The sequence below is a fragment of the Penicillium rubens genome (assembly GCF_028828025.1).
Source record: "Penicillium rubens strain IBT 27055 chromosome Unknown utg000003l_segment0_segment0, whole genome shotgun sequence".
Taxonomy (NCBI): Eukaryota; Fungi; Ascomycota; class Eurotiomycetes; order Eurotiales; family Aspergillaceae; genus Penicillium; species Penicillium rubens.
Genome location: NW_026890601.1, coordinates 5,313,850 through 5,341,606, shown reverse-complemented (window position 1 = coordinate 5,341,606; position 27,757 = coordinate 5,313,850). Strand labels below are relative to the sequence as shown.

General features: G+C 48.3%; 11 protein-coding genes across 11 annotated transcripts; 8 read left to right on the top strand and 3 right to left on the bottom strand.

The window, feature by feature from the left end:
- Positions 1-230: 230 nt before the first annotated feature.
- On the bottom strand, positions 231-1,766 carry N7525_008253 (dolichyl-diphosphooligosaccharide-protein glycotransferase; the record flags this gene model as incomplete). Its single annotated transcript, XM_002568683.1, has 4 exons — positions 231-650; positions 717-1,408; positions 1,465-1,575; positions 1,628-1,766. 4 exons carry the CDS (start codon positions 1,764-1,766, stop codon positions 231-233), a joined length of 1,362 nt encoding a protein of 453 aa, XP_002568729.1.
- Positions 1,767-2,107: 341 nt separating this feature from the next.
- On the top strand, positions 2,108-2,431 carry N7525_008252 (NADH:ubiquinone oxidoreductase subunit NDUFA3; the record flags this gene model as incomplete). Its single annotated transcript, XM_002568682.1, has 2 exons — positions 2,108-2,291; positions 2,385-2,431. The coding sequence occupies 2 exons, from the start codon at positions 2,108-2,110 to the stop codon at positions 2,429-2,431; spliced, it is 231 nt and encodes a 76-aa protein (XP_002568728.1).
- Positions 2,432-3,802: 1,371 nt separating this feature from the next.
- On the bottom strand, positions 3,803-4,756 carry N7525_008251 (putative transcription factor RfeG; the record flags this gene model as incomplete). The annotated part of the gene is made up of 3 exons (XM_061214345.1): positions 3,803-4,438; positions 4,511-4,555; positions 4,616-4,756. The coding sequence occupies 3 exons, from the start codon at positions 4,754-4,756 to the stop codon at positions 3,803-3,805; spliced, it is 822 nt and encodes a 273-aa protein (XP_061068776.1).
- Positions 4,757-6,727: 1,971 nt separating this feature from the next.
- N7525_008250 (DNA-directed DNA polymerase eta) lies at positions 6,728-8,668 on the top strand (the record flags this gene model as incomplete). The annotated part of the gene is made up of 1 exon (XM_002568680.1): positions 6,728-8,668. One exon carries the CDS (start codon positions 6,728-6,730, stop codon positions 8,666-8,668), a length of 1,941 nt encoding a protein of 646 aa, XP_002568726.1.
- An 809-nt stretch (positions 8,669-9,477) lies between these two features.
- N7525_008249 (uncharacterized protein) lies at positions 9,478-12,038 on the top strand (the record flags this gene model as incomplete). Its single annotated transcript, XM_061214344.1, has 4 exons — positions 9,478-11,020; positions 11,081-11,159; positions 11,212-11,779; positions 11,835-12,038. The coding sequence occupies 4 exons, from the start codon at positions 9,478-9,480 to the stop codon at positions 12,036-12,038; spliced, it is 2,394 nt and encodes a 797-aa protein (XP_061068775.1).
- A 325-nt stretch (positions 12,039-12,363) lies between these two features.
- N7525_008248 (HNH endonuclease signature motif containing protein) lies at positions 12,364-13,731 on the top strand (the record flags this gene model as incomplete). The annotated part of the gene is made up of 1 exon (XM_002568678.2): positions 12,364-13,731. The coding sequence occupies one exon, from the start codon at positions 12,364-12,366 to the stop codon at positions 13,729-13,731; it is 1,368 nt and encodes a 455-aa protein (XP_002568724.2).
- Positions 13,732-16,331: 2,600 nt separating this feature from the next.
- Positions 16,332-17,657, top strand: N7525_008247 (uncharacterized protein; the record flags this gene model as incomplete). Its single annotated transcript, XM_061214343.1, has 5 exons — positions 16,332-16,446; positions 16,499-16,785; positions 16,941-17,012; positions 17,071-17,577; positions 17,640-17,657. The coding sequence occupies 5 exons, from the start codon at positions 16,332-16,334 to the stop codon at positions 17,655-17,657; spliced, it is 999 nt and encodes a 332-aa protein (XP_061068774.1).
- Positions 17,658-20,609: 2,952 nt separating this feature from the next.
- N7525_008246 (uncharacterized protein) lies at positions 20,610-21,980 on the top strand (the record flags this gene model as incomplete). The annotated part of the gene is made up of 4 exons (XM_002568676.2): positions 20,610-20,853; positions 20,923-20,990; positions 21,044-21,420; positions 21,497-21,980. 4 exons carry the CDS (start codon positions 20,610-20,612, stop codon positions 21,978-21,980), a joined length of 1,173 nt encoding a protein of 390 aa, XP_002568722.2.
- An 843-nt stretch (positions 21,981-22,823) lies between these two features.
- N7525_008245 (flavin-containing monooxygenase) lies at positions 22,824-24,939 on the top strand (the record flags this gene model as incomplete). The annotated part of the gene is made up of 7 exons (XM_061214342.1): positions 22,824-23,122; positions 23,179-23,192; positions 23,243-23,492; positions 23,550-23,618; positions 23,676-23,933; positions 24,003-24,548; positions 24,603-24,939. Coding segments are annotated over 7 exons (1,773 nt in total), but the record flags the coding sequence as incomplete, so codon positions are not given.
- Positions 24,940-25,538: 599 nt separating this feature from the next.
- On the bottom strand, positions 25,539-26,186 carry N7525_008244 (uncharacterized protein; the record flags this gene model as incomplete). The annotated part of the gene is made up of 1 exon (XM_002568674.2): positions 25,539-26,186. The coding sequence occupies one exon, from the start codon at positions 26,184-26,186 to the stop codon at positions 25,539-25,541; it is 648 nt and encodes a 215-aa protein (XP_002568720.2).
- Positions 26,187-26,793: 607 nt separating this feature from the next.
- On the top strand, positions 26,794-27,632 carry N7525_008243 (uncharacterized protein; the record flags this gene model as incomplete). Its single annotated transcript, XM_061214341.1, has 3 exons — positions 26,794-26,829; positions 26,944-27,249; positions 27,294-27,632. The coding sequence occupies 3 exons, from the start codon at positions 26,794-26,796 to the stop codon at positions 27,630-27,632; spliced, it is 681 nt and encodes a 226-aa protein (XP_061068772.1).
- Positions 27,633-27,757: the final 125 nt, after the last annotated feature.

The window sequence follows — 27,757 nt, the reverse complement described above, 5'->3', positions numbered from 1 at the left end:
TTTCAGTTTCAGTCCATCAAACCCGGGACAAGTCACTCAAGTATATTAGCGAACCGAGCCATTATTTAGATTCCTCCTGGCTATAATCACACCAGAGAGAAGGGGCGGGAGAATATCGCATCATTGAAAATTGGTCATCTTTGGACCTAATGTGTTCATTTGGAGATCAAGAATCATGCAACAAAATTGAGAATCTTGGACAGTCAGTCCAATGCATACAGAATATAGATTTACTGAGTCTTCTTAAGCGTATCAGTCACAGGGGCAGAGTAGAGCCAGACAATGACGAAAGCCAAAAATCCTCCAATCACCGACCAAAGACCGGCAATCCATACCCAACCGCCAGTAATAGCCCAGCTGCGAGGGTACTCATCGTGTGCAAAGTGGCGGTTGGTGACCTCATGCTTCTCCTCGATGGAGGTCAAGAAGGGACGCTTGTAGTTGACGCGGAAGGAGAAGATACCGTGCTGATCGGGGGTCACAAACTGAGTGCTGAACACAGTGCTGGTATCGGTGCGGTGGGTGGGTTGGAGGGTGAGACGGTGGAAGGGCGAGAGCATGGTGAACTCGAGCTGGAGCGCGTCGTCGCCGGGGACATCGAAGGGAACCCACTTGTCATAGACATACTCGGAAACCTCGATGCTGTAGATCTGCAGGCAAATAAAGATAGATGGTTAGTTTGGAAGGGAAGGACAATAAATGGGTGTTTCACGTACAGTCTCGTTCTTGATCCGGTAGATCGAGGGGTTCAATTCGGCGCCCTCAGTGGCAAGGCGATGCTCGACCTTGTCAACCTTGAGGACACCAGTCTCCTTGAAAGCCCAAGCTGTCAACTGCTTAGCGAACTCGCGGTTCACGGTGGAAGTCTTCTTGCCGCTGGGCGTCTTGACGGAGGCAGAGAACCATTTGTCCTCCAACGACTCCACTGATCCGAGAACAGTGAAGCGGGCAGAGTTGCGGGCCTGCATAGCGGAAACAATGTTCAGCTGCGAACCGGTAGCCAGGATATCCTCCGCCGCGGGCATGCCCTCCTTGGGGTTGTAGCTGTAGGCAGTGGCGGGGGCCCTGAGGATCGGAGAGAGGAGGGCGCTGTCACCGAGAGTCTGGGGAGCAACTCGGGGGAGGGCAAGAACACCTTCACCATCAAAAAAGGCCTTGACGTCAGAACGGAGGGGTCCAGGGCGCTGGAGAACAAGGACGTCATGTTTCTCAGCGGCCGAGAGGGTGTCGTAGTTGAAGTGGTCGACAACGACTTGTGAGCGATCGGTGGAGAGGTGAATGTCGAGTTCAAGGAGAAGGGAGCTGATGGCGCTGGAGGTGGCAGTCTTGCCAGAAAGGGCGAGGAGGATGTTGCCATCCTTGTTCATGAAGTCGAGGATGTGTTTTGGGGTCAAGGAGGGGCCGAGGCCTGTATTCTTGGGTCAATTGACTAAACATTGAACCAATTAAATCGGGGTTTCCCACCTTTGGACTTGGGAGGGAGGATCAGGAGGTGATCGTAAGCTCTTTCGCCGTGCTTGAACAGGGCTAGCTGTTCACTCTTAGAGGATTCGATTGAGACATCATATCCCCGTGCTGGAACCCGAGAGTTAGCGAATAATCCATGGACTAAGGAAAAGTAAATTACCCTCTAGGTCTGCCCACAACGTGGAGTATAAGTCCTTCTGTTCTGTGTCTTCCAGAATGGCCAACAGGCGACTGCCGGAGCTACTCAGCGCATTTACCACAGCCAAGCAACAAATGAGCAACGCAAGACACCACCTCATTTTGAACAAATTCCGCACAGCGGAGCGGAAGGATCAAAAATAAATAAGTAAAGAAAGGTGGTTGAGGATCCAAGTTGTATAGATAGCCAGAAAGGGCGACGTGTTTAATGGGCGAGTGCCAAGACCTGAGAGCGCTGGGTCCGCATCTCCGAACTTCGACTTCACCTCGTCCCTCCGGCATCAATTTTGCTTCTCTGATTCCTGCCACTCAACAACCACTAAGTGGGACCGGTGAATCTGTTCATTTGCGTGCGCTTGAACAGTTTTATTCTATTACTCAGGCATTGACATCCCACCTATATCGGAAAAACCCTCGTCGTCAACGACCTCTTCCTACAGCCATGTCTACCCCTCAGTTCTGGTCGACCCCCTTCCGCTACATCCGCTGGGCTGCGCACGAGAAGCCAGCTATCCTCGCTTCTCTGTGCATCGGCTTCATGGGTCCCGTGTCGCTGGCCACTATTCCCCCCATCCGCCGCGCCCTCGGTGACGTCGACCCCGAGCCCGTTCCTCTGACATATCCCAGTATGAGCCCATTCAATTCCTACAAATTGGTGCACGAGCATCAAAACTATATATAAGTAAATTGAATCTGACCAATGTTTTCAATACGCACAGTTCCGCAGGGTCCGCGGGTGATCCCCAAGGGCTACGATGACGAATAAATGGGTTCAGAACTACGAAAACGTCAAGTTATCGGTAGTTAGAGAGAATCTCGTGTATTGTCCGAGCCTGGGAAGAATGAATTCAGCGGATGGCAGGAGATGAGTTGGCTGTGCCACTGGACTGATGAACAAATCTCATCGCATCAGTGTGGGCAACCGAAAAAAAGACTTGTTCCGGGGCAACTTCTCCTGGCCATCAACATGCTTTGATACCAATATTTGTTTCGCATACGCCGAATGTCGAGCCCGGCGCTACAGTGTATGTACTACGTTTTGTGCAATATAATCGACATCAGCTCGCTTTTCTATGTTTCAAGTCTTGGCTACGTTAGGGATAATTGCATTCTTGCGCACCAACGGTCTGATACGACCTTCCCACAATAGAGACAGGCTACCCTCGTATTTAGTGCTACCTATAAAGTCCGATCAATTATAGAATTTACATTACACTCCGAAGCCGCAGCCACAGGCCGGACAAAAAGTCAGTGATTTAGATATGATATGTTGATTCAAAGGTAAGAAATTATGCAGAGTAAGAGATTCATTAGAATCATGGAGTCCACGATCTTGCATATCAAAACGTCAATCACAGAAGACGGGCCAACGCCGCAAATGCTCATATCTACATGTAGGTCACCAGCCTTAGTTTATCGAAGCACAACGCTCTCGCAAACCAAAGTTGAAAAGAAAAAAAAAAAAGAAAGAAAGAAAAGAGGTAGAACGATAACTCCCCTCCTTTTCAAGGGAAAGACGAAACAAAAAAAAGTTGCTAAGAACACACAAATCCTGTACACCGTTAAACCAACGAAAAAGATCGCATTATTGTGGGGGGTGAGTATGCCCGGAATCCTGAGACCAGAAAACAAACAAAACGCTCAAGTTCGGACCACCTTTTCGTAAACTCAATCAAGCACGTCACTCCTACTCCTGGCTGGCCAGTCGCACAAAAGCATGGGAGAGAAATCAAAATAAAGACGGATGTCCACGGGAAGTCCAAGCTCCTGCTACAGAGCAATTGGGTTCAATTCCAGTGGGGGTCCATAGGCAAAAATAGAAGTGGGATTCATGTCCAATGGGAAGTGGAAACTTCCCTTGACTAGGCCATTTGAAGTGGGATGTAAAAAATTGAACATCTCTGTCTTGGTCTGGAGTTCCTGGACTGGGGACAAATCGGAAATTTGAGAATTGTGGCCGAGAGAGGAAAGAAAGGCGTAAAGATTGTCCAGGAAGATTTCATAGACATCAGCATCATTCCTAGGAGTATTGCGGAGGTATTCCAGGAAGAAAGCATCAAGTGGACCACAATGTGGATGGAGAGAGAGAGAGAAGAAATCATGAATGCAGGAAAACCCTCGAGGCGGTCATTCTTGCTTACCGCCGACGGTGGGGGTTGTCTCTGGTTGCTTGTGGCCTGCGCTCATACTCTGGAGTGTATCTGGGTTCCATTCCTATCCGGGGATCCGGGGCAGTAGTGGTAGGATAGGACATCCCGGAAGTTACAGTAGAGTACTCCTGTTCGGCATCATATCCAGGTCCAGGGTATCGGGGAGCATTGCTTCGGCCATTGTCGTAACCATAGCCCGTGGGGGCATATGTGTACGATTGTGGGTGCATGTCCGCAGACGTCACAATGGGCTGGTTGGAACCAGAGTAGGAAACCTGGGGTGGAGGGTACGGAGCTGTACCTGATGCATATGGCGAGTGAGTGGTGGATGTGTATGAGGAAGGATTTGTGTAGGGGGCATTCTGGGATCCACTGTAGGAACTCTGGGAGTAGGGATCCATGTATGACTGAGCGGGCGCTGCAGTAAAGGGCGTGGGGGATGGGCCCTGTGACTGGCGAACCTCGTGAACGGGCGCAGGGGCATAGGTCGCTGGAGCGGTATTAGGTGGATGAGATACATTGGTATCTTGAATGTAATTCCCACGCGGGTAGCCTAGGTCAGCCCGGCGTGAGACGTCCGCCTCCCAACGAGCGGAGTCAGCCTTCAGATCAGTAATCATCTCCTGTATGCAATGTGTGGTTAGAATGCCATTATGACTTATCCCGCTTGTTGTCGCTTGTCCATATTCACTTACAGATGTGAGATTCCGATAGGCACGGATAAAGAATCCTGAGCGGCCCTGTTCGTTGTCAGTCAAAATGGCCTGTTTGAGTCATCGGGTCAAAAGCGGAAGACGCACATTGTGGTTGCCAGGTCTCACGAGAGCATCGTTTCCAAGGTAGCGACAAATATCTGCTTGAATCACTTCTCGGCTGATTCCTTCACCAGGGATGAAATATTCATTCTGACGCTCCGGGCGTGCATCATAGCGGCCTGTCATAATGTATTCCGAGGGAGGAAAATATCCGGTTTAAAAATTTAAAGTCCTCGGATCCAAGTGGCCAGAAATGAAGAAGTCCGGAGTGTGGTAGATGGTTTGAGAGTCCTGGGAAAGTTGATGGATGATGGTGTGTCCGTTCTTATTGTAGGATGTACAGATTCTATCAGGCGACGAGCAGGTTCCAAAGCCGACAATCAACGACTTAAATGATTTGGTTCCTCGATTCCAGGGCAAGCAGAAAATGAGATACGATCCCTGGGAGGTGGCCAGAAAGAAATTGATCCTGGTCGCGAATAGTAAAACTGTCCTTAGTGGGAAAAGTCCGGGTAATCCTGGGAAGAAATCCTGGCTGGTTGTCCACTGGGGCAATTATCCTGGGGAAATTGAGAAGGCCTCAAAGAATGGTGATTGAATAGCGACAAGAGGTTGACAGGGTGATCAAGAGAGGATGAGTTGTCAGGATTAGGAGAAAGAGAAACACGGGTGAGGGGGTCCTGTGGGCTGTCTGTAATCCGTTCGGTATGAACTAGATATTTGCCTGGGGGAAAAAGAGGAAGAGTAGAAGTGCTGGCAAGAGAAGCCAGAGGAATATGGAAAGGAAAAGAAAGAAAGACGAGAGAAGAAGAGGAAGAAGAGGGGGGGGGGAAAGGCAAAGTGGACATCAAAGAGGGCGGTTGGGCCGTCTTGGGCTGGTGCCACGACTCCCCACTGAAAGATCAAGGCAAAAAGCATGCATGGTCAAATGTGGATTAGACTGATGTGCAACCCTATGCCTGTAGCCGCTTGAGAATTTTTCATTTTCTATTTTGTATATATTATAGAGGACTATATGCCCAGTACGGAGTACATACGTGCTCATATGTTAATCCATATAGTTACGGAGTACGCATATACTCCCCTCCTGACACTTCCAATGTTGGGAAAAAGTAAATGGTAAGCAAGTGTAGCCAGCTGTACTCCGTACAGAGTGGATACTTTGAGATGTACTTTGTACCCTAAAACTAGACCTTAAAAGGGTTGTTCTTTGTTTCCTACTAACTTAGATTTTAGTCGGGACGAAAAGATAAGGGCCGATCCCCCATATTCAACCAGCTTGGATTGCTCCTTAGTCTGTGCCCCTGGACTGGATTAATATCAAAACTCAACATGACTCCACCAGTGGATCTTCAGCAGCGGTCAAGGAGAACTGTTGAGGAAACAAGATAAAAGCCGTCAGATGTTCATATGTATGGTGTAAGAGGGCAATGTCGAGGGGGGAGCAAATCATAGGACCCATCGTGATTGATCCCTCACACACCATCTGCGAAACGAGCATGACAGCCAAGGGCCAATCTGTTGACAGAAAAGACCGGTGGCGACCTGCGAACTTGCCACCTGGAAAGCTGGCAGCCGATGTCCACACGAGATGACCGTTGGGCAGGAATGCGTGGCTTTGGGCACCTGCGCGAAGGCTCCGAGCCTCTGGTCCACTCATAGCCCGCCTGTGTCAGCCGGATCGCACAGATCGGAGATCACCCTGTCTCGTTTCTTTTTTTTTTTCATGTTCGAGACCCCTGCAGTGGGCGAGTTACAATATCGGAAAATCCTGCATGAGAACACAACATCTGACTGTGCAGGGGTGGGTTGAAGAAAAAAATAAGCAGGCACTAAGTGATGGGTCATTTGGATATCCCTGGTCTATAAGCCTGGGAGATATATAGAAAAATAGATTGTGGCTGTCTCTGGACTCGTATAGTCATTGCACGAGAACATAAAATATTGTATTAACTCTTGATATGTAAAGTGTAACGGAAATTCCGATGTTGAATTGAAGACCTCGGGAGATGAGGAACAACACGAACCTCAGGCTGAAGCTAACACGTGCCCGCACTAGTCCATTTTGGGTTCTCGTCCCAAGGTCGAGAGCATCAGATTCCAAGCTCTGACCGACCCCAATGGTTTGGTGTTCACCGTCATGACGCGTGTACGAGCATGTCCGAACCCACCGAATCGTCCGATCCCTTGAAGGTCTCCCGTTTTACCTATCGACAATTGCAAGGCTTGCGACATGGATCCACGGCAACCCCGCTACGCGTGATTGCGCATATCGATCTCGATGCCTTCTATGCGCAATGTGAGATGGTTCGCCTGGGAATTCCGCGGGAGACACCATTGGCAGTGCGGCAGTGGGACTCATTGATTGCCATCAATTACGCTGCGCGACCCTTCGGAATCAGTAGATTGATCAATGTTGCGGAGGCCAGGAAACTTTGTCCAGATCTCGTCTTACAGCATGTCGCGACTTTTCGAGAGGGGGAAGGAGGACGGTGGGCATATCGGGATGATTCATTCAAGAACATCAGCACGGACAAGGTGTCGTTGGATCCATACCGAGCACAATCGCGAAAGATCCTCCAGACGATGAAAGAGGCTCTGGCTACATGGAGTGCCGATAATACGGAAGTCGAAAACCATAATTCGAAGCAAGAGCTCTCGGCTGTGTTGGAGAAAGCCAGTATTGATGAAGTATTCATTGATTTGTCCCCGTTGATATATAGGGCACTTCTTCAGCGATACCCAGAACTTCGGATGGGAACACAAGACGAGAACCGGGATGCAGAACTGCCTACACCGCCAACCACAGCTTTGCAATGGGACACCGACTGCTTGGTGGATTTGGATAAGCACGAAACGGAAGAAGATGATCCAGACTGGGACGACATTGTCATGCTGATAGGATCCGAGATTGTACGATCGGTGCGGAACACAGTTTGGGAGAAGCTCAGCTACACCTGTTCCGCTGGGCTTGGCCGCAATAAAATGATCGCAAAACTAGGAAGTGCTTGCAATAAGCCCAACCTACAAACTGTAGTGCGGAATCGGGCGGTGCAGAATTTCCTAGGTGGTTATAAATTTACTCAGATCAGGATGCTGGGTGGTAAACTCGGCGAGCAAATAACTGCCGCCTTTGGGACAGAGAAAGTCAGCGATCTTCTTAATGTGCCGCTTGAGCAATTGCGCAGCAAGCTGGCTGACCATACGGCATCCTGGCTTTACGGAATCATCCGTGGTGATGACCGCAGCGAGGTCAATCCCCGAACACAAATTAAATCTATGCTATCCGCGAAGTCTTTCAGACCGAGCATCAACTCACTTGACCAAGCTGAGAAATGGCTCCGTATCTTCGCAGCTGATATATATGGCCGGCTTGTGGAAGACGGCGTGCTTGAAAATAGACGTCGTCCGAAGGTGATCACGATGCACCATCGAACTGCGCAATCTCGTTCTCGCCAAATTCCAATCCCAGGCTCCAATGCAATTGACGAGAACCTTCTCTATGATCTGGCCAATACTTTGCTTCGTCAAGTTGTAGCTGACGGACAAGCATGGCCCTGTTCCAACTTATCGCTGAGCGTGTCAAGCTTTGAAGACGGCGTGAGCAACAACAAGGCTATTGAGGGCTTCTTGATTCGCGGTGACCAAGCGAAAGCTCTGAGTTATTCGTCAAGACTTCGAGATGCTGATAACTCCCCCAGTGAACAAGACCAAGCTGAGAAAAGACGGAAGCTTGACGGAGAAAGGGGTGGGATAAAAACTTTCTTTGTATCTCCATCATATCTTGAAGATACTGCTACAGATGAGCCCCATGGCCCTGAAGAATCTGTTGAAAAGGACCCTGAATTGAGCGGAATCCCCCGTTTCGTATGTCCACGGTGCTCTAAATCGATGTTCGAGTATGAAAAGGAAGAACATGATGATTGGCACTTTGCCAAGGACCTTGCAAGCCAGGACAGACAGGAGGCTATGGCTTCACAGCCGCCACCGCCTACGAAAAGCAGTGCACGTGGTGCTACTGCTCGTGGAAGAGGTGGCCGAGGTGGAGGGAGTCGGGGTAAGCCCGAGAAGGGACAGATGCGACTTGCTTTCCAGTGACCTACGGGCCCTATATATTGTCTGCTTTCACTTGGCTTTTAGCTACTAGATACCCAATGCCTTGAATAAAACTATGCTATCGTCTGATTGGGCGAACTAATATCAACTGCTTCATAATTTCGTAGTGTTGCTCATTGTCAAATAAGCAACCAACAATGCATATTAGGCTCGAATGTCCAAAGAGTTATGTTGTATACTCTGAGGCTTTTGGGTTGCTATAAGGACTCTGACGCCAAGCACTACAGACCCCACACTTCTCAACCCCAAATCGGCCGTTTTTGAGAAGAGAACCAAGCTTCCAGTGGCAAGATTAGCTAAGATTCCGGGGTACCTTGATAGAACATTGGAACTATAGGCGTTGGGAGTAAACAAACATGAAGATGAAGATATTGAACGGAACGGTTGTTCAGCTCCTAGATCGGCAATGCGGGGTCGGATCACTTTGCTTTTCGCCAGCCCTTCAAGTCACACGGGCTGCGTTTTCGTTTCCATACCTTGGATGGGCCTGTACTCTCAGTCGAGTGACTATCTGCTTATTTATCTTGTTTGTCCCGAGATCGTACTATGATTAGCTGCCCAACTGGGATGATCGTGACTGGAGCACAGCCCACCTTCCTGGCAAACCCCACTATCACCAACTACCTCGCTTCCAAGATTGACCGTTGCCTTGAACTGAGCCCTTTAACAGATTCCTGCGCTAAAGCTCTGAATATCAGAGTTTTCTCATCGCGGTCGAGATATATTTCCGACCGTAGGTACGACTGATCGGTCACCGAATCCAATGCGGTGGTCGCTAGCACAGTCCCACAATGTCCCGCCGAGCACCACTCCGCGACTACGACGAGCAAGATGAATTCTACGAAATGGAACGCGAGCGCGAGCGAGACTATAGGCCGCGCCGACGACATCGCGACTATGAGGATGATGTTGAGTATCGTCGGCGAAGGTCAGAGCCCCTAGCCGAGGATATGGAGCGTATGCACATCCGAGAACGGCCCAGGCGAGACTTTATGGAAGAAAGCTTTGCGCCGCCGCGAGCACGGGATGACGTCGTTCTCATGCGGTCAAGGGAGGAGCTAGATATGGTCTCGCCTGAGCGATATATGCCTTTAGACCACGATGATGCCTACAGGCGGCCGCCCGGGCCCCGGCGTAGACCTCGTCCTCGTGAAATAGATGAGGAGGATTTTATTTTCGAGGAACGGGAGAGACGTCGGGGCACTAGAGGTCATCCGCGGGACATCGAGGAGGATTTGATTTTCATGGGGAGAGAAAGGCGTGCAGATGGGAGGCATCGTCCCGAACGAGAGCGAGAAGACGAAGACGATCCTTTTATTGACGAAAGAGAAAGACATCGAGATAGGAGGTATCGCCGGGAGCGAGAATCCGAAGAGGATCTTCTGTTTGAGGAAAGAGCAAGGGAAAGAAGCAGCGGCAGGAGGCGTCGTCCAGAGCCTGAATTCGAGGAGGACGATGAATTCACCCTCGAACGGGAAAGACGTCGAGAAAGTAGACGCCATCCTCGGGAATTTATAGAGGATGATTTCATTATCGAAGACAGTGAAATACACAGAGGGAGCAGGCGTCACCCAGAACGAAGATCTGAGGACGATCTACACTTTGAGGACAGAGAAAAACGTCACCGCAGGCGACATCCAGGACGGGAATCTGACGAGGACCTATTAGCTGAGGCTCGAGCGAAACATGGAGGAAGAAGACACCGCCCAGGGCGCGAATTCGAGGAAGAGGAAATGGTAGTCCCACGGAAAGAAAGAGAAGAGCCGCCTTTACGTCGCGGATGGGATAGCGAACTCGATATTCGATCGCGGGAGAGGAGATTGGAGTTCGAGGAAGAGCCATACCATCGACCACGGCCACGGCGTCCACCTCCCCAAAGGGTCGAGGTGGAAGAAGTCCTCCTTGACAATGCGCCCCCAGGGCGACATCGAGGCCCGATTGATTCTCCAGATCAAGAATCTAAAGAGGATGATGTGGTCATTCGGCGGAAGGACAAAGGACCACGACCGGTAGACCGTGTTGATGAAGAGGAGGTAGTTATACGCGGACGTGAAAAACGACGCAGTGTACCTTCGGAGGATCTCCAACGTGAATTAAGAGGTCTTCGGCGAGAGGATAGGGAACAGATTCCACTGGACGAAGAGCTTAGCGTGCGCTCGCAGCTGGACTCCAAGTCACGCTCCCGAGACATTGAAGAGGTTAAGGAAGAGACCAGTATTCGGAAAACAAAGGACAAGCTCCCATCTCGCCAGCCATCGCCTTCTTTGGATTCCCTACATACAACCCCAATCCGCCAAGAAGACGTGTTTACCCACGATAGGAACATTGACCATGGTAAGACTGATCTTGATAGCCCAGCAAGAAGATCCTTCTAACCAGGTGCAGACTATAAAGGCGCCCGTACACCTCGTGCGCGCAGTCCCGAACCGCGGTCCCGGAGAGGTAGTTTCGATGAAATCGATATTCACCACCGGTGTGTAAATCGATCCCCATCTATCTCAGCCTCCCGCTAACATGTGGTGTAGAAAAATGCGAGGCGGACGAATGTCGGATGAAAGCATAGTCCTCGATCACAGTGACAGTGAAGACTCTCTCGCCCCAGAAGACTCAATATCTCCAACTAGCGGTCCAGCTGTTGATTTCAACGACCCGTGGGAGCGGGAAACAATAACCGCAACTCGTCGTCGGCCCAAGCCGCTAGAAGACGAGAGCGAGTTAGCTTACAGCCGCGAAATTAGAGATGCCCCTTCCATGCATGACGTTGAAAAAGATATAATGATGGAGAGCGCCAGGCTTGTAAACAAGACCCCAAGAGGTACGGACGACTGGTCTGTGGTGCATACTCCATCCCCCGACGAACCCATTGAGATGACCGGAGCTTTGGACGTTGTTGAGGCCAAACCTCGACATGCGTCAGTGGCTGAAGCAAAAATTGGACGAATTGCCCAGCAGGTCACGGACCCGGAGGAGACGCGAAATGATCGGTGGACCGAAATAGCGAAGAGACTGGTAGTGAGGGAAGCTATTGAACACATGGGATTCGAGTATGAAGAGACGAGGACGTGCTACTACATCTTCTCGTACCTTAAGTCGGTATGTACTGTCCGGATAGACGGCTTCCTTGGATTCTGACTCGTTCCGGCCACAGGATGACATAGATGAGCTTGTCGAATTGTCCGACGAGATTCGAAGTGCTCGTCGCAGACGCATCCGTGACATTCAGCGGGAGCGGGCCTCTGTGCCGGATCTCGGACCCCGAATTAGACCTCATGTGGGAATGCCTCCAAGGGCACGGATGATAGAGAAACGTATGCAAGATATTCGAGACCGGGAATGGATTCCTCGGCGGTGATGCTGCCTACTGAATGTGACGTTTATGGGCCATGACTACATACATATGATACGCCGAACTTGGAAAGTGCCGTCCACGCTCTGGTGTATGTATTCAAAGTGGTATATCCTCAATTCAAATGAATGAACTCGTCGGTTCCTTCCTCCACTTGAGCGAAACGCGCGGGTCCCCGTTCAAACGTATAAAGAGCTCCAGATCAAAACGAACCTTCCATGTTCTCTTCACACGCCGACCACGTGCCTGTCCTGCCTGTCGCGGAAATCATCGGGTTTCCGCAGATTCACCGTCTTTTCTGACGGATCTAGGACAGGCCCACGTGATCAATATGTCAATCGCATCTGCGAGTACAGTTCCCCCTGGAAGTTCTTCGGAACTAGGACGTTCCTCCACCGTGGTTCGTGTGAGTGATGAGCGCTTCAATATTCAGTCGCCGCAGCGTAGGATTCTTATTCGCCAATTCAAGAAAGCTGTTCAAGACCAGGAGATACCTACCCCATTGTGGGCCGTTCTCCAGTTGTGCGACCTTGAGAAGCTTGAGTACATGGTACAGCTTGCCCGCTTCTCGCTGAAAATCATAGACCCCATTGCTGAACTCATTTGTGCTCTTCCATTCAAATGGTCGGTAACACCATCTCCTTCTCAACAGCGAGGAGCAGCATTCTGGTCTCCTACTTTCAGCCCGCGGCGACGTGTTCCACCCGTTGCAATCTATGCCGCCAGAGAACGAGATGGACAAAAGTGTGTCATCACAGGCACCCGAAAGGTCTACCAAACTACTCCGATCTTCCCAGCTACTGCAGTCAACGCCTTCTTGCAAAACGTTGCGGGGACTCCAAACATTTGGGCGTTCGCGGATGTGTTCTGGGGAAAGAGCACAACTTCAAGATGGAAGAAGGCTTTTTTCAATGACCCAACCAACCCCAACAGTCCCGTTAATGATTGCTCCAATCTGATCTGCCTTCGGAGAGACCTTCGGTCTGCATGGTCAAGTGGTTTGTTCGCCCTGCGTCCCGCCTGGATTTCTGACGATATGACGGCAATGGAAATTGAATTCTATTGGCAGCCAAAGCCAGACCACAAGATTTTTGACACCGTTGATGTGGCCAAGCAGCCTCGCTCCACTAAGGATGTCCACAGTGTGGATCAACTGATCGTGGCTGTAGGAAATCGAGGAGAAGCAACACATCGTGCCATTGAATCCGGCTACCGCTTCAGAATGACGACCGACGACCCCATCCTTCAACCCCTTCCAAGTTTCGACTTGCTGGACATGCAGTGGCATTTCACTCGATTGACCGCCTTATGCGCTGCGACCACCTTCTTCGATGAGGACGAGGACGAAGACTCAGACGACACCGGATCAGACAGGACTACCCAACCGGGTCACCCTCTGTCTTCCAACCCTCCAGACGACGACATTCTGGCTTGGGTTAGATCTTCTTCCCTTTCATCTGATGATGAGCCCGAGTCAGACTTCGTGGAGGACATTAATGCATTGATGGTTGACCCTCTGCCAGAATCCGACACCGATCGTTCGCGCGCTGTTAGTGAGTCTCCCAGGGGCTCCGAGCAGTCGGCGGCTTCGGCGGCTTCGGCGGCTTCGGCGGCTTCCGGAAGTACAGAGGAGTCAGAGATGGTTGATGTGATCTCCGGAACTGGCCGACTATCCGTTGACTTCATACGCGAGAGTTAAATGATGGGTGGAAGTCCAGGACATGTCATGTACAGCAGCACAGACTAGTTCACTTCCTGCGCATACTCTTATGTCGCAGATGTATTCCTGGAACCCCTTTAATATGAAACCATTTTCATTGAATCTTGAATGGCCACGAAACTGACTTGATCTCTAGAAATAAAAAGTAAGCACTCTGGTTCGTGGATGCCTCATGCAGGCTGCAACAGTGATCGCCACTGTGGGCTTGTTTCAGAGCCAGAACGCCACCTGCAAGCCACCAGGTACGATAACAATAATTAAATCGGAGCTCCCTTAACTTCGCCACATCTTGAGTCGAGACCTTGCAAGAAGACAAAAGAGGGAAAACCTCGATCGGGTAACCCTACACAGCTGAAGGCCCCCTGCGGGAGATTACGTCGGACTGGGCTAATACCGCATTTGCAGTGGGGTTGTCTCGGCCATAATAGCGGCCACAACATCATCACTCCAGGACACCAGACTTGGCATTGTGTAAGGATGGGTCAGCATTTGTATTGATTTTAGTATTGTAGAATGTACTAGACCTCGGGGGCAATGATTCTATTATTAAAAAGCTATTGATTGTATCGCTTTATAAAGTTCTGTACTCGGAGAACACTAAACCTTGGAAGTGTCTACGGAGTATGTATTAACCAGTTATATTATACATATGCAACACGAAGTCTTTAATCCTTCTTGTTATGACACAGATGGTAATCTGTGAAATTCCAAGATCTAAGGCCATTAGCGTATCGCTTTTACGTTTTTACGAGTGGAGATTCTCCACTTGGGAGATGAGCTCAGATTTCGATAAGTCGAGAAAGGAAATAACCTTTGGAAAGGGGAAATCATGACATGTACTCCGTATACCTCCAGTGTTGTCCTACTCTGTGTGTTAATATGTGGTTATGTGGTACCAGACCGAATTATGATGTGCAAGCTATCAGTTCATACGTTCTATGGTGTAGAGAGAAAACGCGGCAGTTGCACCTAATAGCCAGTAGATCACGATGTTTCATCATCCCCAACTCGTTTCGATCCGGCAAATCACAGCGATCTCTTGAGCCGATCGTTACTGGAGCCTGGGCATGGGGGTCGAGAGCGAGCATTCGGTGTACTCCGTACAGTATGAAATTCCCAGGGTGATATAATTCCCTGTGTTACCGCACCGCCTACACTGTACAAGGGGATTGGGAAGGTGACAGGTGTCCATTTCATGATATAACCTTGGAAGACTCTAATGACCACTTGGTCCAGTTCCTATGCCTACAATATTGTACATATGTAACTGCAGTGAGGCGAAGGCGAACAGTGGAGTGGAGGACTTTATTGTCACCAAGTTGGTTTTAGAAAGGTTCAAAGGGAGCTTTCTTTATCCCTCCGTGCACTTATAAATAATTCAGAATTAATATACAAAGGCCAAATTCGGAACATTCTTGTTCTGGGAAGTTTTCTCTCCACTCAATTACGTATGTCCACAAATACGCTAGGTATAACCCCCGGTCATAATGCACTGGCGATCTCTTGGGCAACTGTTTCAAATATAAAGAAAATGATACATAAATAGAAGTGCACTACTTGTACTCCGTACTCCGTACATATGGTTCAAAGAGTGTGTAGAGTCTATGTGCCTAGGTAGAGGTAATAGAGATCGAAAAAAAAAAAAAAAAAAAAAAGGTATGAAGGGTGGAATGTTTCCTTGGTGTAGCGATCTTTGGTCTTCCAGTCAGGCCATCCCAGTGGAGAAAAAGCGCATTAGGAAAAAAGTCAATAAAATACTGTGTTATACTTGTACGTTATACCTTATCCCCTCGTGTTATGTCTTATAAGATTATAAGACTATATGGCTTTTTTGTAGGCTCTTATTTTGTACATATGTACCTCGCAGAGATAACCTTGAAGATAGCCTATAAAGGGTGTCTACAGAGTAAAAATAGAGAAAAGAAAATGAACCAAGATCGAGAACTGTAAATAAACTACTAATATCTCTGGAGATCCCAATTAATAATTCAAATCTCATAGGAAAATAAGGAAATCAGGAAATCAGTCTCCACCGGGTATGTCGGGAGGCTCGACATACTCCGGTGAGGATGTAGGATATGGGCATAGCCCGTGACTGTGGAGATCCCCCTTCTCCTCCTCTCTCTCTTCCTCTCCCTCTCTCCTACACTCGACTTTTGCGATCTTCGTTCTTCCTTCTTTGTTCTTCGGTTTCATTTTCTTTCTTTTCTTTCTTGTTATTTTTGTTAGCCATTTAGCCCTCGGAGACACCCATCGGGACAATGTGTCTTTGACACGGGACAACCTGCGACTTTTTTCAGTGTTTAGTGGGGGATCAACAAATAACGATTGGGACCTTTTTGATCGACTGCCATCGACATACTCCATAATAGATTCTTCGTTCGGACATCCAACTCTCGTCCATAAGTGATCGACAATTCACATCGGTCGGCCCACAGCCAATTTCGATCTTCCCTCTGCGCCTACGAACTTCTTACCGTCGTTACCCTCACGGCGGGATCTGGGTGGAAAATAAAGAAAATTACAAATATTGAGGACGGCGATCGGGTTTGATGAAAAAGTTATCGAGCACACCCACTATGAAGGTCACGGTGGTGGTCTCAGCTTTTGCTCTCCTGGCTCAGCCATTCGCGTCGGCTGAGTCCAGCCTCGCATACTGTGCTTCAGACAACACAGGGTCTTCCTTCAAACCAGGCAAGTGATCGCAAACTTATATAGGTTTGGCCATATCGCTGACTTTTCACAGTTTCCAACACATTTCAATCAAATGGAGCATGTCTAACTACTTGCGCCAATTACGCCCTAGGTATTATACAAGGGAAGCAATGCTGGTGCTCAAATGTTGCTCCCTCTAAGGGATCGCAATCCGACACCTCCGACTGTGATACTTCGTGTCCGGGTTATCCCTCAGACAGTTGTGGAAGTGCATCCAAAGGAGTGTTCGCCTACGTGAGCATTGTCGGCAATGACGTGACTAGCACAGCCGGTGGTTCAACCTCAACCACTTCGTCAACATCAACAACGTCGACCTCGGTAAGCCTCCCCTCCTTCTTTTTGTTTTCTTTTGGACAATGTTCCTTTTTCCCTTTTGATTTTCTGTTTTTGGACCGATAAACTTTCCTACCAGCTATGTAGCTTGATTGGGTGTCTTACTCTTTCTTGGCTTGTGGCTCTAATATCGGGGATAGGAGAGTACTAGCGTCCAGCCTACAACTGTCACTGTCACTGCCTCCGGTTCTTCCATCTCGACTTCACAAACTGTACCTTCAGCATGACCGGTTTGATCAAATGGGACACTTGGCTAACTTTCGATCCTAGTCAACTTCGTCGGATGATAAGACAACCACTACCTCATCTTCTGTCTCATTACAGACCAACTCTGGTGGCCAAGTCAAGACAGTCACTGTTGCTGCTACAAGTGAGACTGCTGGCGCTGATTCCGCATCGGCAACTACTGGTGCTGTCGGGACGAAATTGAGTGGAGGTTCCATCGCAGGCATTGTGATTGGTGTCCTTGGAGGAATCGCCCTGATTGGTGCTCTCATCTTCTTGATCTTCTTCTATCGCAAACGCGCTCGCGCTGCCAGCCCTATTCCAAGTCAGGACATGACCGAGGACAGAACCAGTAGGGGTTCGAGTTTCATGGGAGGTTTCTTCCCGCGGGGCAATGGAGAAGATGGCGCTGGTGGACCTATTCCCGCACGTTCGGGCACAACATTCACCGATCGGCGAATGAAGACCAACACGGTCCTCTACCCGAATGGTCCTCGGGACAGCAGTGTTTCGCTGCAAGACAACGAAGACTACTCGCGTCCTGTTCTTCGGGTAAGTTGAACACTGCATTTTAGATCCTGGCCAGACGTTCTTGCTAATTGCGTGATTTCTAGCTTACCAACCCCGACTAAATTTGGAATGACAATTCAACCACCTTTTCTTTCCCTTCCATCGTCCGGCGCCTTTCAACCTCCATTAACCTCGAGCCATTCCAAAACAGCCCCATTATGATACCCATTTGTGGCTCGATCCCCTTTTCCGTTTTCCCTTCCATTCTTATGAGTGCAGCTGTGGAGAGCACAACGCGGAACAGCAGCACGTGAATCTGGGCGGCCTCTACTCCACCGCCAAGGAGCAGTTCTGAGGGTGCATGCATTGGTATTGGCCCATCAGAACACACTAGACTGATGCAGAAAATACCCTGAATTGAAATCTATGGTTCATCCCCGGCCACTTGAGACGCCTTCACGAGCAACACATACATTATCCTGCATACATACCCGCCATATCGGTGACGATTCCAGCCCATGCTGACATGTTCTGAAAGTATACATACATCGCCGTCTTTCGGTGCGTCTGGCATCGCCAGCCTCTGGGCTCGTCGCTTTCTTGGCCTTTATCATTCTTGCTATTATTTGTTCCAATATGCTTATTAGCTTTACTTGTCTTCTCTTTATCTGCCGTGTACCACTCAGCCTGTTCTGTCGCTGCCCCCGCCTTAATTGTTTGTGCATTTGCTATGGCTTCGATCTGAGGGGATACGACCCCGGCGCTGTGCTTAGACTGACCGACTCAATGAAACCACCCTACGCTTGGGGTAAATATTGTTGACCACTTGCACCTGCTGTGTGGGTTCGTCTGTCTGTAAATTGATTTGGTGTGTTGTCTTTAATGTCGGACTTAGGTGCGCGCGTGACTGCAGTAAAACATGCTTCATTTGCAAGCAGAGTACGTACATTGCTATGTCGCTTCCGGGGCTTATTGCCAGTGTAGTACTGGTAGACATTTCTCTATCAGTGGCTAAGGTAGAAATACCTACAGGATCTACGCATGGCAGTCTCTAATGTTCCCAGGTTTGTGGAATTCACAAGTGTTATAGTGATTTAATTCCCACATTCCCTTGCTAATGACAATCTTTTCTATACATGCGCCTTGATGTTGTAGAAAGCGAAATGATACGATATAGAACAAATAAGTAACCGAAATCTAACAGAATCAACATAGCACTTTGAAGTATACGGACTAAACAGAATAATGCCATGGGAGGAGTTCATTTTATCTCCACCGAATATACAAAGCCCTAGCATCAAAAAGACGCAAGAAGACCATAATGAGCCGGTCATTCTCATCATTATAAATGTTCTCCCTCGCCACGCCATAAAGACGTCTCAAGGTTTCTTTAAGCTGACGTGCCCTATCATCTGACTCTTTGCCTGTTACAATAAAAACCTCCCCAAGGTCTCCAGGAAAAGGGTTCTTCTTTCAGTGCCAACCTCTTTCCTGATAACGCTCAAGAGACGTGGCCAGGCCTTGCATAGTAGACCTGCCTTGTCACCACATATTCCTTCTCCTGCTTCTTCCCCCGGCAACTTAAGATCTTTTATGGCCTCCTCAAGAGCGTACATTGAATGATACGAAACCTGCTTGCTAGGACATATATGTTGAGCTTTTTGGACGAGATCACAAATTTGACCAGAATCAAAATTTGCCCCTGCCAAGGGAGGAATATGTAAAGAGATTTGATTGACGAGGTGGGCTTTTGCCTGAACTGCATATCAAACATATACTCATCCCAATGATGAAGATCTGACATAATCTCCATGATCTTGCGCCCCATATTAGCATGGGTATCACTATCCGGTATACACGGCATTTGAGGGTCGCTGCCATCGCGCTCCATGCAAGCCCTCCAGGTAATCCGGGATCTCGGAGTTTCCAAAGGTGAGAGATAAGGTGTATGCTGAAGATGCAAACAGTTTTCCGGGGTTATATCTCAAGGAGGGATGCTTGAGTCCATCCAACGTAAGAATAATTCCAAAGAAAACAAAAAGCAGAGCGCCTCATCAGTTTGGATTTAGAGCTCAAAAGCGATATTCGGAGTGCTGGTCAAAATACGCAGATAATTGCCCCTGATTGGACTAGTCAATCTTTCAACCCAAGGCGAAGTCGTGTGGTAACCTCCGAGCCACTCGTACACCTCTATATAGACTTTTTTATTATTATAGATATCTGAAATATATATCTCGAGCCCACAAAGTCTATGGAATAGCAAGCCGAGCTATTCTTGGGGAAGTTTCCCTCAACCTGGATACTTCACTGGTGGATAGTTGGGGTTAAATCCATCCACGACACGTCATGCCAAGTCTCACATCTCTACCTATATGCCCTAAAATAAAAGACTTTCATGGGGGAAGTAAAACGCGCTATTATTATCTGATGGGTTTAGAGTTATATTCGGCTCATAGTGACCTGGCTAGACAGATAAATAAACAAGGGCATGTTGGAATAAAATACGGCATTATTCCCACAAAAACCAAGGTTCCTGTTTAGGGCCTAGTGAGGGCCATATCCCGGTCTGAGAGGATATTTAGAAATCCTGTATATTGTACGGAGTAGTCCCCCGAGGTCTCGTTTAAAACACCAAAGTACAGGAAGCGGCACACCCGCTGTCAAACGGACGGGTTGTGGGGCCCCGACCCGCCCAATTGACAGCACGTTATCATTCGACCGTTGGGCCATCGCATTTAGGGCTATTGCCCGAGTCTAGTCCAGGATTAGTCCAGGATCAGTCCAGGATGTATGTACTTTTTCAAGGATACGGAGTACGCCCCGGTACACTGTACACCAACATACATGTATATTGACCTCTCAATTTCATTTAATTATTACGAGGGCATCTTGGATAGATCATACCAAACCCCTGAAAGTAGCCTTCACTACAACATAAAAATTGCCTTAGCCTTTCAAAATCAAAATAAATATATGGAGTGGTCCACCCGCACTGCCGGCAAATTTATATATCATTGGACCTGCGGAGTTGTGTTCCTTTGTGATTCCGTTTCATCTACCGCAGGACCACCGAAATGCCCAGTGTCACTGCTACAGGTGACTTTGGCCCAGCACCACCTGGTGTAGACCTGGTCAAAAACCAGACGGGCAACCTGTTGGGATCAGTTATTCCTGTAGCGGTGTTGGGGACCACTGCAGTCATATTGCGATTAGTTGCGCCGATGAAGACCAAGGAGGACAGAAAATTAGCAGTGGATGACTACCTGATCATCGCAGCTCTTTTATTTTCTTGGGGCACAGCAGTATCCTGCTTTATAAGTGAGTCAAAAATGAGTCGTGACGTGACATAGTCAATGAATGGGCATAGCACTTACACCAGTCTCCCAGGTATTCCGTATGGCAACGGTTATCATTTACAATCCTTGACCGAGGCAGAGTTTATTACTGTCTGGAAAGTAAGGAAAATACCGAACGAGATGCTTGGGACAGACTTTGACAAAACATTCAGATACTCTTTGCCTATGTCATGATTTACGCCACAGCTGTCACCTTCACGAAATCCTCCATCGTCTTTTTTTACGGCCGCATATTCAACTTTCGCTGGTCACTATGCATCTGCATGTTTTTGGTTTTTGGATATTGGGTCACTATCATCGTCACGGTGGCAGTGGCCTGTCGACCACTGCCATATTTCTGGCTGCTCTATACCGATCCAACAGCCACTGGTGTATGCATTGATGTGCCCAAATTCTTTTTTGGCAATGGCATTGCTGCTATGTTGATTGATGTGATAATACTGTGTATGCCGATGCCAACAATCTACAAGTTGCAGATGCGATCGTCGCAGAAGGTAGCGGTCGTGGGAATCTTGCTCTTAGGAAGTTTGTATGTTCTCCACCGTCTCCTCACCCCGCTCCGACTACTATAAAATTGATCCTGGCTAATAGCTAATTGACCTCAGTGTCTGCGCGGCAAGTATCTGCCGGATCATCGCGCTTCACAAAAACACCCACGGTACAGATGCTACGTGGACTATGGCACCTGTCTTTATATGGTCGTGCGTGGAACCTTTTGTTGGTATCATTTGCGCGTGCCTCCCTACGTTTGGGCCTTTCTTTCGTCGGTGGTGGTCCAAAGCTCGGACAGGGCGCTCGTCAAACAGTCGCAGCACTGATCCCAGCGCTGAACATCCACCTGCTACAATGACCTGGCTCCGGAAATCCCGAGCAAAAAAGCCACCCAAGGACTCATTATTCAGCACCAATGGCTTTAGCTGTGTAGATGAGGTCGAATTAATGAACGATATAAATGCCACTCGGTCGTTGAGGGACGAGGCCGTGAGTGACCATCACGATATGGAGCGAGGAGACTCTAGCTGTGCTATCACAGTCCGACAAGATGTGGATGTGACATGGGACAAGTATAAAACAGGCAAAAAACGCTGATCTGACTTTCAATTATTACATAGATAAGGGCTATAAAAAGACATAGAGTCCCTCAGATTTGTTGATTCCCAATGTCTTGTATTGTAGTTTGAGATGCATTACATTTGCATTTCTTGGTATACGATACGACATGAAACATGCCTGTTAGACTGGCAATTTGCCATTGAGATAGTCAGAGCTAAATATTTATGTGGACACAATTAGGGAAGCATAACCATGGCCTAGAAACGTATACGCAGCACGGGTACGGAATACTCGTATGTTGAAGCAGCGGCTGGGTACTACTATACTGGGGGCGATTTATCATTCTCCGTCCTTACCTATTTCATTTAGCGAGACCTAACGATCCTACTAGCGTAGGTATGTTGTATGCTCTTTTGCTGCCTTTCGCGTATATCTGATTTTTACTTCGCTTCGAAACCTGATTTGATAGGCGGCGCTATGTGCCGTTGCGACCTGTCATACCAATTGACAGGGATAAGAATTGTGGAGAAAGCCTGTACAAAGTACATATGTGGGTGCATACGGAGTAGTCCCGACGCAACTAACCTCCTCTGGGGTGCTGGTGTGGAGATGAGCTGCCTAGGGGATTTGTTGACAGCCATCTACTCCTCATTTGACGCTATAAACAGTCCCGTGTCAATCGAAAACCTATACAAAGTACAGAGCAACGGCGGCCTAGGACCTTAGCCGTTTCCCCCTAAAAGATGAAAAATAAAATAACATAGTCATTCGTATGCCCCTATTTTATTTGCTCTTTCTATAATATTTTCTGCGGGATCTATCGTAGTATTATCAAAGGAACTCTCCAACAATTTACAGCCTCACTCCAAATCCCTTGACATGTCTCACCACCCCACTTCTAATGGGTTGCAAAACGGTTTCGCCTCTCTCCCAACATCTGCTACTCGCGTTGCTAATGGAGAGACCCCTCCCAACTGGATCCCTTGCGCCGAGCAGCCTGTCTATGCGCGACGGAAACTAAAAATAATCTGCATCGGCGCTGGTTACTCGGGTTTGACACTTGCCCACAAGATAGACCATGAACTGAAGCTCGGTGATTTCGTGGAATTGAAGATATACGAAAAGAATCCCGAGGTCGGCGGAACGTGGTTTGAGAACACCTATCCTGGTGTCGCTTGGTGAGTAGCTTTTGTCTACATCTAATAAGCATGACCGTATTATCTGACATATCCAGTGATATTCCCGCCCGTAAGCTCCTTCAGCGGCTCTTTGGCCACCAGAATTTAACATCCACTTAGATGCATACACATTTTTATTCGAGCCTAATCCAAACTGGTCCCACTTCTATGCACCCGGTCCCGAGATTGAGGAGTACATCAAACGAACGACGAGGAAGTGGAAATTGGACAAAGACATCCAGTTTAACGCCCGAGTCACCGAGACTGTGTGGGATGATGAGCTGGGAAAGTGGAAAGTGGAGGTAGACCAAGCTGGCACAATCATACATGACGAGGCCGATATTCTGGTCAATGCGTCCGGCTTTTTGAAGTGAGAACCAGTGATCCTTTGCATTTTTTCTCTTTATTAACGGTGATTTGCGGCTAGCAAAACCAGCTGGCCTGATATCGAGGGCCTATCGAGTTTCAAGGGCAAGTTGCTTCACACATCGACCTGGTGAGTAGATGCTGTTCATGAACTCACAAACAAAGATTATTAACGAGTGATACATAGGGATAACACCTACGACTGGTCGAACAAACGTGTTGCAGTTATCGGTAACGGCTCCTCCGGAATACAATGCGTGGCTGCAATGCAGCCGAAGGTCGCCCAGCTCGTCAACTTTGTACGCAGTCCCACCTGGGTCTCTGTCAATTTTTGTGCAGACAAGACACGAAATGGGGGTAATTTCTCCTACACAGAAGAGGAGAAAACGCACTTCGCGCAAGATACCAAGGCCCATTTTAAGTACCGAAGAGAGTTAGAAGGCAGGTAAGTTCCAAGTCCACGCATGGCTGCCACTCCTAGCACCCAAGAGGAACTAATCAAATTGGAGTAAAGTGTCAACGCATTCTTTTATGGTATGTATAGGGATCACCCAATGCAATTGGGATTGACGCAGGCTTCCCGGCAACAGATGGAGGAGCGAATGAAAGGAATATCTGATCCTGAAATTGTGTCGAAAATGCTTTCTCATGAGTTCCGTCCTGGATGTCGTCGCTTGACACCCGGAGATGGGTATCTGGAGGCCTTTTCCAATGACAATGCAACCCTCACTTTCGATCCTATTGAGCGTATCACAGAACTGGGTATCAAAACGCTCACAGGTGATGAGCAACAATTCGACGTGATAGTGTGTGCCACAGGGTTCGACACATCTTTTATTCCATCTTGGAAGATGATTGGTCGTCATGGAGCTACATTGGAAGAGCGATGGAAAGTTAACCCTGAGGCATTCTTTGCCGTCCAAGTGGACACGATGCCGAACTATTTCATCTTCAACGGGCCCAATTGCCCCGTATCCCATGGCTCGCTTCTGACACAGGTCTCTTGGACATGCGATTACATTCTCCGCTGGGCTAAGAAAATTGCAGCAGAAGATATCAAGTGAGTCATATGATCTTTCTAGGTCCTGGCGTTTGACTAATATACTTCCCACAGGTCAATTGATGTCAAGAAAGAAGCCGTTGAAGACTACAATGTTTACTGTCAGGAGTTCCTCAAGCGTATGGTCTGGTCGGATGAGTGCCGGAGCTGGTATAAGAATGGAAAAAGTACAGGTCATGTCACCGGGGTATATCCAGGCTCGGTTTTGCACTTTAAAGACTGTCTTGAAAACATTGGTGGGGAGCACTTCCATATCGAGTACCGTTCCAAGAACCGATTCCGCTTTCTGGGTAACGGTGAAAGTGTGCGTGATCAGCATGGAGCAGGTGATTTGGCGTGGTATATGGACGATATGAAAGCCCCGATGTGCGAAGGGGCAGAGCGGCCAGGGGTAGGATGCTTGATTTTGTAGGGTGGGTGCCTTATTTATGCCTGATTTTATATTGTAAACATCTTTTGAAATTGAAGCTATTCCCACCGTATAGATCCTCAGACTAATCTAATCCTAGCCGTTGACTGCCTTCCAACCGCACAATCCCTGAATTCGAAGCTATTCCTATCACATAAATCCTCAGATTCATACAGTCTCTGGCGTCACCGTCCAAACCTTCCTTTTTCCTCGATCAACGATCCTTACAGAACATTTCTGTGTTTCCTACATATCAGGGTTCTATGGGTGGTTGCGTCATTTCACAGATCAATATGGTGACACAGCTGGGGGTGGGTTGGTGATATCCATGGATATATTCGCTACCTTGTCAGTTATTCAGGAAATGGAAGTCACACATCGATACACCAAAATAATACGAATATCTAAATCTATAAATCATGCAAGGTTTATTAAGTTCTTATAAAGTGTATATCTTTACTAGCATGTCTGCAGAGGTGATGATCAGAATAAATTGTGATTTTCCTTCGTCGGGAGACCCAGAGCAAGTTTATATAAAAAAGCGAAAATCCAGGAAAATAGCACTTACCTCACATTCGATCTCAATTTCCAAATCGGTAGTATGTGTCTACCACCTCATCCTTCAAGTCGTGTCGAGCCACACTCTGTTTAGCCAACCTACGGTCAATCTGTGTATCTACAGGGTTCGACGGCGCTAGCGGCGACATATCGAGCACTACATCAAATTGATCAGGCAAAGAGGACTGGCGTTCAGTGACAAACCGCAAAAGCCCCCACACAGCATGGCGAGACATACTAGTTACCTTAGGGATAAGTTGGGATGGGCGAGCCTCCGGGCGAACTGTGAATGTCTCCGCAGGGCCGGTCTCGGGGTGGTGGATGACTACAGCCCTCAAGATTGGGGGCGTCGGAATGGGTATACCGAACCTATACGGCCCATCGATCTCCTGGACTCTAGCCTGGATCTCATCCCAGGTGTTGCGATAGTGGGTCTCGAAGGTATTCGTCCATTCTTCGTCGGAGCGATAGTCGGCGAGACCAGCGCACAAAGACCATAAGAAATAGTTAGTATTGATCCATGTAGAAATACGAACCGCCCAGGATCTAGAAGGGAGGTTGTGCCTCTGACGAACGTCGCAGCGGATTACAGGCTGCTCGGTGGCTTGCACGACGGAAAGTGGTACACCGTAGACCGGGTGGACAGCCTGCCAATTGTAGTTAGCTGCCATGATTCTCGAAATCGTTCTGTGTATCGAGGAGGAAAGGTAGAATTGTAAGTTTTACTTGACCACTGGACTCAGGGTGTCATAAAACCTAGAGCCAGAAGACTGGAATAGAGAGGGAGTGGCGGGAGAATTCGATGCATATCTACCTCAGCGGAATGGGGGGTTTATATAGCTTTTGCAGACCAGGTATTCACTCTTGAAAATTGAGATTGTATGAGTGACAAAGAAAGCAAGGGAAGTGGCCTTTGTTCGCACAGAATTAAAAAAATCCAAGCACAATGCACATTGTTAACAGATCTTTGTCCCCTTGTTCGCAGATGTGGTTTGGATTCGAAAGCACATAGATCACTTGAACTGACAGACGTCCTTTGTATAAGTTGGATTCTTAATTTGGATCTGGGGATGGCCTCTTTGTTGTCTTTTGGGTGTAGAGAAGTATACATCTCTCCATTAATACGCTGGTGGCGGTAACAGAGACAGATCCCTGTTCGTAGGCGACGATCGAAAACGTATACTAAGGTGTAGTAGGGTTTCTTTGCCACATTGACGACCTTTCTGGTATAGATCAAAACATAAACAGTGTTAGGAGGTACTCCGTACAGAGGGAACAATGCCACAGTACGTTTTCTCTTCCAGCAGTTCACTGGTATCAATGCCGTTCTCTACTATGCAATTTTCTCTTCGATAAGTGACTCGCTCTTTCCCACAACTGTCCTCTAAGGGATGGCTGCTAATTTCATTTTTCTTTTGCTTATTTTAGTTCGGCTTCTCGTCCACCAAGACAGCCCTCTTCACCACCGGTGTGACTGGTACCTTGCAGATTATCTTCACTCTTCCCACCGTCCTTTACCTCGACAAATTCGGCCGCGAGACCTTCCTCATCGTCGGTGCTACGGGAATGTTCCTTTGCCATATTGTTGTCGCTGTTGTCGAAGGTATATACGAGCCCAAGTGGGACTTAAATGAGGGACTTGCCAGGGCACAGGGCTGGGTTGCCATTGCGTTCATCTGGCTCTTCGCTGTCAACTTTGCGTACTTTTGGGGACGTCACCTACCACCAGCTCATGTGCCATAACATTAACACTTTATTGAATAGGACCCGTCTCTTAGGTATTGGCCCAGGAAATCTTCCCCAACAGTCAGCGCTCCCGCAGTGTCTCGATCGTCGCCTCCATCAACTGGATGTTCAACTTCATTATCGGCCTTACCACCAAGGATATGCTCGGCGCGATGCAGTATGGTACCTATATCTTCGCCATATTCAGTGCTCTGGGTGGCCTGTTCATATGGAAGTTTTCCCCTGAGACCAAGGACAAGACACTTGAGGAGTTGGGTGTCTTCTTCGGTGGCGATCGAACAGCATTGCTGGAGCCGATCGTCTGCGCACGATGCGGACCAACGAAAAGTTGGTTTTGCCGGTGTCAAGATATTGGAGGATCTCAAGTCTGAGAAGTAAATTGGCACTGACCACGTCGATGGTTAAGTCTACCACGGCTTGAGTGCCAGACCTCAAGTGGTCTATATAACAACAAGTATACATCGACATAATTTGAGTGCCAGAGGTATAGTACAAC